Consider the following 9,000-nt stretch of genomic DNA (forward strand, 5'->3'; position numbering starts at 1 on the left):
CTTGAAATTACAAATTATGAAATCTTAATACTAACTTTTATATACAAATAATTTGCGTGTACAGGTTAATGCAGGTGAACATAATCCTACACAGTCTACAACAGCTTCTATTTGTCTATCGTCATAGTATCTATCCAGAAATATCAATCCAGAGCTTAGTCTGCAGTATTATCTTATTCCAGTGAGCATACAATTAATCTTATAATTATTCTTAAACATTAAATTAATTATTTGGAGGTTATAAATGATGAAATCCTACAATTTTCTTATATGCACGCACAAGTAAATTTATATTGAAATTTGTTTAACATTTGTTACAGTATAATACCTGTGTGAAAAGTATTGTCGAAAATATGAATAATGCACGAAAATTTGTTTCAAATTGTTTGTATTGTAATGTTTTTTTCCGATATTATATTTTTAGAGGCTGTTCGTACCATTCATAATCATATGACGGACAACGATATAGCTGAGTATACATCAAAATGGCTTGCCCAAGCTACCTTAAGGATTCATAGAGAAAAGTATATATTTTAAATAATAGTATACATGCGTGCGTGCGCGCGCACGCGCACACGCCACACACACACACACACGCGCGCGCGCGCATATATATATATATATATATTATTTTTTTATGCGTTTTACTTCTTATGTAAATTGTTTTAGGCATAGTACTCCACATGATGAGAAAGATGATCAGCAATAATCGGGACGAAAATATATTTTTTTAGAGAAAGGACAAGAGTGAAACAAAAAAAATTTTTATTTTCTTCAAGAGCTCAAAAAAATAGAATAAGTGATATAAAAATTTATTTTTTTATATAATACACTTTATAATCATTTTATAAAAGTTTATATAACAAAGGTTATTTTTATTTTACATATGCGTGCAATATATATGCGTGCAACGTATATATGTTATATAAACATGTGATACATTGAAAGACTGTGCAATCTGTAGAGATACGAATATGAATATATGTTCGGAAATATGAATAAAGTCAATTTGCTTATGTCTACATACAACTGTTTTTCTGTTTAAATGCTCATATTCTTGCGAGAATGTATATGTGTGCTCTATTTTTCATAAAAATTATACGCTTCCACTAATCAAGTTTAATAACATCTACAGGTGTAATTATTGATTTAAATTGCATAAACACTAATTTATGTCATTGTTATAACAAATGACATATGATACTTGATAAAATATTTACACAACATTTTATGATATATTTATTATAATTATATTAATGGATGTTACTAAACTAAAAATTAGTGGTAGCGCGTGAAAACCTATTCTGTTAAATGAAAAAACATTCCTTTTGCATTATTATACATATATTGCATTTTAATATTGCTATGATATTACAATGTAATCTTTCTGAGGGCGGACATTTTACCGTTGCTGTAACATCATAGTAATGTTACAGTCATATTTCGCAACGTATTTGCAATGTTGCAATCTTGCAATGAAATATTTCTACAATGTTCCTGCAATGTTTCTGTGCTGTATGGGAAACTTATAAAATAAAAACAAATAAGATTTAATGTCATTAATAGGGCGAAAACAATGATATTTATAATTACAAAAATATATGAAATTATAAAAAAATATTCTTGTACTATTTGAGAATAAATATTTGTATTTGGTATACATTTTTTCAATAGCCAAGAATAAAATTTTACGCAAGAAAAGAACGATATTGAACACTGTCTAGTACGTTTCGCAACTCATATCTCGATGTCATAACCACATTAAACTCATTAGTGATAATATCGGTTGAAGGCGTATATGTGTCAAGCAAGGCTGTGATATCTATGATGATAAATTGCGTGTTTGCAATCAATTAACAACGAAAAATCAAGAAAGCGAATGTTTCTTACAAATTTGTTCACGTGTTTCACAAAAAAATTGTCACGAATTTGCATTATTAATTCATGCGTGTAATTCATATACATGTATGTGACACCTAATATTCGTGTCAATAAATGTTTCAATGTAATGATTGATCGATCGTCACTTGGCTCTGATAGCGCAAGATAAAAGAAAGATGGATAGAGATACATAGATAGATGGATAGAGATACATAGATAGATAGATAGAGAAAGAGATGGAAGAGAGAGGGAGTGAGAGGGGGTGAAAGGGTGAGAGGGAGAGGGGGAAAGAGAGAGACAAAATACAAAAAAGAATAAAATAAATTGTCGCCGATGTTTTAGAAATCTGATATTTCTTAACTTGATGAAAGCTTCACATTACACCAAAGATAATTAAGCAACTAAGAATAGCAATCAATAAGACGATGCAACGAATTAAAAGTTAACAGGGAACAAGACGATGTATGAATGAGAGAGAAAGAGAGGGATTGTGTACTTGTGTGCGTACGTGAACGGTATAGTAGGAGGGGTTATGTAGGTACATATATATCGGACGCGGCACGTCCTCTCGCTCTCCTAGTTTCTATCGCGCGGGTGAGAAGTGAGGAGGTCGTGGTGGGTTGTGTGTACATTCAATGCGGTGTAACGTACGTTATATACTTCGATACATCTCCCAATGCGGCGAACGTGCCCGAGTAACGTACTGTGCCCGTCGTAATAACGTAGCGTGAATTTCGGCGACGCGCCGTATTTAGAAAAGTGCCTTCTGTCATTAAACGCCTTTCGCGGGTAAAATGGTAAGTTTATTCGTCGTGTTGTGTAACGTGTTCTTCTTTTTTCATTTTGCCACTTAAAGCAATTCTGCTCACTATCTTGTTGACGATTACGTTGTGTAACTTGAGTACTGAATAAAATTAATGATAATAATAAGTTTCTCGCGTCGAGATAACACAATCCACGCCTTAGTTTCAGAGAGAAGGGATAAGACTAAGACAGCACACGACAAAAAAGACATCGGCTGAGTTACCTTACGAAAATAAGATCGCTTCGAGGAAGCAAGATGTACTGCCAAACGAAACCCAGCATCTCCTTTTTGTCCTTACGTTCTTTCTCTTTATGTCTTTCATCATAATCGTAGTCGAAAAAAATCTGCCTGAGCCAATAACTATCAATACCGAGGGATTTCACTCGGGAAGATTTGTAGCTGAACGTGCTCGTCATCATATTGTGAATCTTACATCAATTGGACCTCGTATTGCTGGCAGTTATGAGAATGAAGTATTAGCTGTTAAATTTCTGACGACAACGATCAATGGCATAATTAAAGGGACCCATGAGAACCACAAAATTCTCTTGGATATCACAAAACACAGTGGTGCATTTCCTCTTAAGTTTCTCGATGGAATGACTAATGTTTATAGAAATGTACAAAATGTTATTGTCAAGATTGGACCTCATAGGCCTACGATACACAGCTTATTGCTTAATTGCCATTTTGATACATTTTTTGAAAGCCCAGGTAAATAAACATTATTGTATAATATATAGGATAAGTTGTTTCTTCTATCTACTTCCAAATTTCTGGAAATTTTACATCTTATATGTTAAAAAAAAAACAATTTGATGAGAACTAATGCAAAATATTTGCAAACATTTATTCAATTAATATAATTAAATCAAAAGCTAAGCATTGAACAGTTTTCTTTAAGAATCATTCAGTTTGTGTTTAATTAGCTCCTAAAGAAAATCTGTTCAATGTTCAGTTTTTGACTTAATTATATTAATTAAATAAATGTACAAAAAACATATATGTATTTTGCACTAGTTTTTATTGACTTGTTTTTTCTTTCTTAATTTGATAGCATTGGCGATGTAACTGATTTTCTTATAAATTAAAACTTTAGGTGGTTCAGATGATGGAGCTGGTTGTGCCATAATGCTAGAGATTTTACGAATAATTAGCCAAAGCCCAAAAATATTAAAGCATAGCATTATATTTTTATTCAATGGAGCAGAGGAAAATATATTAGAGGTACATTTATTTCCAGAATTGTGTCATAACTAATTAATCAGTTGAAAGTTAGGTTAAAAAGTTTATAACTCTTAACTTATCTTGATTTTTTAGTTAACTTTTAATTTAAACTATTTGTTATTTTGAAATGCATTTTTTTATAAGTTAAAATAATGTATCAATATTACAATCATTACTTGCATGGCTTACTTGCAATACAGAATACAAAAAAGCAGAATTTTTGCTATATTCCTGAGCACCAAATTCTTTTCTTATATCATGGAATTTTGAGCACAAAATAGTCAATATTTTCTTGTAAAAGAAACTTTTTATTTTACATAAATTTAATCTATGATTAGAAAGTTAATTATGTAAAAAACACATCGCTTTAATTAATTTCTAACTTTAAAAGAAATTTATTTGATTTTAACTTAATTTTTAATTAAGTTAATTTCTGTTTATATAATATCTAATTTATTTAAGTTAATATTAACTTTTAATTAAGTTAATTTTTGTTTATATAATATCTAATTTATTTAAGTTAATATTTTATAAGCCACTAACTTTAAACTTAACTTAATCAAGAAGACATTAACTTACCTTAAACAACTTTGCTTATTTTACATATATTATATTTTTATACTTATCAAATATATCATAATATAAATTATTAACTATTATATTATTTCCAGGCATCTCATGGCTTTATAACTCAGCATCTCTGGGCAAAGGGAATACGAACATTCATAAATCTAGAGGCGTGTGGTGCAGGCGGTCGCGAGCTATTATTTCAGGCTGGGCCACATAATCCTTGGATTCTTGAGGTATACTATCTTACTTCAGTTTCTTTTTTTACGATTATTTGCTAGCATTATCCACTAATGTCTACTACATGTTCTTCAGGTTTATGCTAAATCTGTGCCATATCCTTATGCATCGTCATTAGCTCAAGAAATATTCGAAAGTGGTATCGTACCTGGTGACACGGATTTTCGGATATTCAGAGATTTTGGAAAAGTATCTGGTATGTGTACATATTTCAATTATCACACAGATGTGTTTTAATTAGGGTTAATAACTAATCAATCAATTAAAATCTAGTTGTCTAAAAGTTAATAGCTTTTAACTTAACTTGGTTAATTTTACATGGGTTAACTTTTAACTTTTACAGAAGTTTACTTTAAACTAGTTATTTTGAAAATGCTTTATTAATGTTATATTAATTGTAACTTATTAATTTTGTTATATAAGTAAAAATAATTCATCAATATTAAAATCGTTTCAAACTGCATACAAATAAAATAAATATAAAAAATAATGCCAGCAAAATTTTTACTTTTTTGAGCGCTGATGTTCTTTTGTTATATAAAATTCTGAGCACAAAACAGTCGGTATTTTCTTATTTGCCTTTGATTGATTGATATTGATTAAATATGCGGAATGCACGTAGAACTAAGAATAAATAAATACACACGCACACACACACACACACACACACACACACACACACATATACACACACATTTTCTTTTTATTATTTCATATAAATTTAATCTACAACTAAAAAAATTATTTATGTAGAAAAACCTATTGTTTTGTATAATTAACTTTTAATTTTGATTATCATTCCTCTAATTTTAACTTAATTTTTTAATTAATCGTTTGAATTTTTTGTTTATGTAATTTTTAACTTAATTAATTTTAAAATCACTTCAGTTTTTATAGAATCCTTAAATTTAACTTAGTTATAAAGGAAAATGAATTTATCCAACTAGTTTTGACACATTGCTGTTACAACAAATGTATTAATATGACAAATAAAATTTGTCTTGAACAGGCCTTGACTTCGCATGGTCAACCAATGGTTATGTGTATCATACCAAGTTTGACAATGTTGATCAGATACCACTAGGTACTCTACAGAGAACTGGTGATAATATTCTCGCTTTAACGCAAGGAATAATATCCGAAGATTATTTATCGGACACGAGTGTTCACGGAACATCAGGAAGTCTCGTGTTCTTCGACTTTTTGGGTGCATTTGTCATTCGATGGCCGCAATACATCGTCAGTATAATCAATGTCGCCAGTATGATTATAGCTGGGTACTCTATCCATTTGAATATGCAGAGTGCACGTAGAAGTAAGAATAAACATATATATACATATATAATCATTATTTAGATCCGGCCAACAGTAGACCTCGATCGATATACATTTTCTTGAACAAATCCAAGTAATACAATCGAATTCTGCGTTATCGGATACAGATATTAAGAGATCGGTGTACGCGAAACATGTGGCGATATGCGTGGGAGCAATCATCGCTTCGTGGATGGTATCGTCATCCTCTTGTACATTAGTCGCTCTGACGTTGACCAAATTGGGAAAGGTAATGAGTTGGTATGCGAGACCGGCGTGGCTGTTCTTTTTATACGTTTGTCCGACCACTTTCATGTCAATGATCGTATTCCTGTATGTAGGATCGAGACAGGAAAAGGCAAGTGAAATAGAGATACGTTTCTCATCTATAACAATTTCAACTCACTTATTAAATAATATAGTGTGTAGTTTCGTACATTAATAAATGCGTTTGTTTAGAAGTTCATCGTAACGGATCAACAACAAATTAATACTAATTGGTGTTTGTAGGAAGTTAACTCTGCATGGATTTTGTTCCAAATGTATTGCGATGCATATGCTATAATATGGATGTGTATTCTATTTGTATGTGTTTTATTTGAGATACGATCAGGCTTCATACCGTTGCATTGGGTTCTATTTCCGGCAATTGGGAATATTATACGACTCAATTTCTTCGGCAAATGTAGAGGTAAGAATACTCGTGACAGACTTTGTGATATTTGTCACCCTACTCTAACTCTACTAGTATCGATGAGATTTTCTTTAAACTTCGAAATACTCATGATATCTTCATCAATCTTGTAGATTGGAGATGGCTTTGTTACCATTTGATAATACTGAGTTTGTCTTACATACAGTCGTTTTACTTAGCAATTGGAGCTCTCTATCTCTTTATTCCCATAATGGGTCGAACCGGTAGCAGTATTAATTCCGAAATTGTAATGGCTATCATGTTGTCGATGTTATTCTGCCTATTACTCAGCTTTACGGTACAAGTCGATAATATTATTCGCATGACAATTCTGCTAATATTTGATTTGCATAGACCAAACTCTTGTAATACACTAACTATAACTCATATTTTAATATTTCCAGTTACCAATAGTGCTGCTAATAAAGAATGCAGAGCGAATTATAAGTGTGATAATCGGGATATTCTTGGTCGCTATTGCTGTGTTAATTTTAACACCACTCGGATTTCCTTACAGTGGTGATCCATTGTCGCCCGCTGCACAACGATTTATGATAGCGGTAACTTAGATAGGTTCTTCTAGGATCTTTAGTTCTCGCCTAATATTTCGCGTGTATACTATTTGTGTTATATACATATTTAATTATTACTTTAATAATTAATTATTGATGTAAATATTACGTTATTTTGTAGTATATTTATACAGGTTGTTCTAGAACAACTTCCAAAACTCTCGTGAAGGCATAGTACGGATTGAAGTGAACATAAAAGTTCTATACCGTTTTGTGATATTCGCAGTAATTATCGAGATATTAATTAAAGAAGATTTGTGAATGATCATGCGAGATATGATAAATGAGCCGGTGATTTGCCACCGTGTGCTCGTACATTAAGTTAAACTGAAAAAAAAAAAATCTATCTTTTTCCTAATAACTTTATAGATTTTTAGTTATTAATTAAATAACATTAATATATTATCGTGAGCGACCATTCGTCAATCTTCTTTAATTAGTAATTAAAAATCTATAAAATAAGAAAATGGTAGAGGACTTTTTTGTTCAAAGAACTTCAGAGATTGTCTTGAGATACTCTTTGTACATCTGTACATCTGTATATATTTATATTGTTGTATTAATATATTAATAATTGTACATTATTTTTAATTATTAAAATTATCTTTGATTTACAGCATAGTCATCGTCAGTATTACAATGCAGATGGTAGCCTCAGATATTCTGGTACAGGATATTGGATAGTGGATTTTGATATGAATAGTCCTCATAGCGTGGAGTCGATAGTACCTGAAGTGGCTGCCGCAACGCCAACGGTCAGAGATTGTGAAAAGGAATTATATTGTGGTTTACCATATTTAATGCCGGTCACAACTTTCTTATGGTATGTATACATCGAAACCAATAGCATGTTATCTGGAAATAAACGCACGAGCTAAGATGATATCTTTTTATCAGGAGAACGAGTTGGATACCTGGGCCCGCTCCTCTTATAAACGTTCCTACAAATCTTGAGCTCATTTCAAAAACACGATACGCCGATACCATTTTAAATCAACAACACCTTATTAATTTCACATTTAATGTTACAGGTAACTAACTCACTAAACGTTTATATTTAAGAAAAAATTTATATTTAAGTAAAAAGAGGGATAGAAGTCTATATATAGATATTAATCCTTAAATTTTTAGGTCCCGATCACATAGGTATAATTTTGTCCCCTTACAAAGGTGTTCATCTAGAGAAATGGACTGTAGTTGAAGGGAAACCACTTCAAGGTCCAATGTGGAATGACAGAGAGACTTATTTTATCTATTATGCATGTGCCTCAGATTGTGTGCCATATACATTTTCTATTGAATTAAATGTAAGTTTAAACAAACCTGAATGTATTTATATATTTTATGAAGCGTTAAGAGTTTCGTATTACTCGTTGAATTATACATCCAGGTATCCGCAATGCAGAAAGGGCCATGCTTGTCCATCGCGTTAGCTGGACATTTTTTACACGGTGAAAACCAAAGATCTCTGAGATTCAAAACCTTTTTGGCACAATTCCCACCATGGGCTGTTGTTTCCCCTTGGACTGCTACGTATAAGTCATGGGAATTTTAACAAGGATTTTATCAAAGATTTTATCAGTAAGATAGTACGGTAAAACAGGAAGCAATATCTCACGGCGGATCGGCCCGTGTTACGGAGTAGCCTAACTAGAGAGAGAGAGAGAGAGAGAGAGAGAGAGAGAGAGAGAGAGAGAGAG

General features: G+C 31.6%; 1 protein-coding gene and 1 long non-coding RNA gene across 5 annotated transcripts; both read left to right on the forward strand.

The window, feature by feature from the left end:
* The first annotated feature begins 6 nt into the window (after positions 1-6).
* LOC116851347 lies at positions 7-1,026 on the forward strand. Of its 2 annotated transcripts, none has more exons than XR_004379563.1 (3): positions 7-181; positions 321-524; positions 670-1,026. It is a non-coding gene; the product is annotated as an uncharacterized LOC116851347 (long non-coding RNA). The 2 variants fall into 2 exon arrangements; XR_004379564.1 differs by having other exon boundaries at positions 425-524.
* A 1,402-nt stretch (positions 1,027-2,428) lies between these two features.
* LOC116851346 (endoplasmic reticulum metallopeptidase 1-like) lies at positions 2,429-9,000 on the forward strand. Of its 3 annotated transcripts, XM_032830667.1 has the most exons (14): positions 2,430-2,678; positions 2,848-3,400; positions 3,786-3,913; positions 4,585-4,716; positions 4,796-4,916; positions 5,730-6,035; positions 6,163-6,392; positions 6,545-6,725; positions 6,842-7,026; positions 7,133-7,288; positions 7,918-8,123; positions 8,198-8,331; positions 8,432-8,607; positions 8,691-8,999. In XM_032830667.1, the coding sequence occupies exons 1-14, from the start codon at positions 2,676-2,678 to the stop codon at positions 8,853-8,855; spliced, it is 2,676 nt and encodes an 891-aa protein (XP_032686558.1). In that variant the 5' UTR covers positions 2,430-2,675; the 3' UTR covers positions 8,856-8,999. The 3 variants fall into 3 exon arrangements, with proteins under 3 accessions (XP_032686560.1, XP_032686558.1, XP_032686559.1); XM_032830668.1 differs by lacking the exons at positions 6,545-6,725; positions 6,842-7,026 and having other exon boundaries at positions 6,163-6,284; positions 8,691-9,000; XM_032830669.1 differs by lacking the exons at positions 6,545-6,725; positions 6,842-7,026; positions 7,133-7,288 and having other exon boundaries at positions 2,429-2,678; positions 8,691-9,000.

The sequence above is a fragment of the Odontomachus brunneus genome, unplaced genomic scaffold (assembly GCF_010583005.1).
Source record: "Odontomachus brunneus isolate Ranch 3 - 2012 unplaced genomic scaffold, Obru_v1 Obru_scaffold_172, whole genome shotgun sequence".
Lineage (NCBI taxonomy): Eukaryota > Metazoa > Arthropoda > Insecta > Hymenoptera > Formicidae > Odontomachus > Odontomachus brunneus.

Bases quoted from the DNA above. Each gene is read 5' to 3' on its own strand.
- LOC116851346 (XM_032830667.1), top strand. The intron at 3,401-3,785 runs GTAAATAAACAT...TTAAAACTTTAG, and splicing joins TACATTTTTTGAAAGCCCAG to GTGGTTCAGATGATGGAGCT. The intron at 4,917-5,729 runs GTATGTGTACAT...TGTCTTGAACAG, and splicing joins AGATTTTGGAAAAGTATCTG to GCCTTGACTTCGCATGGTCA.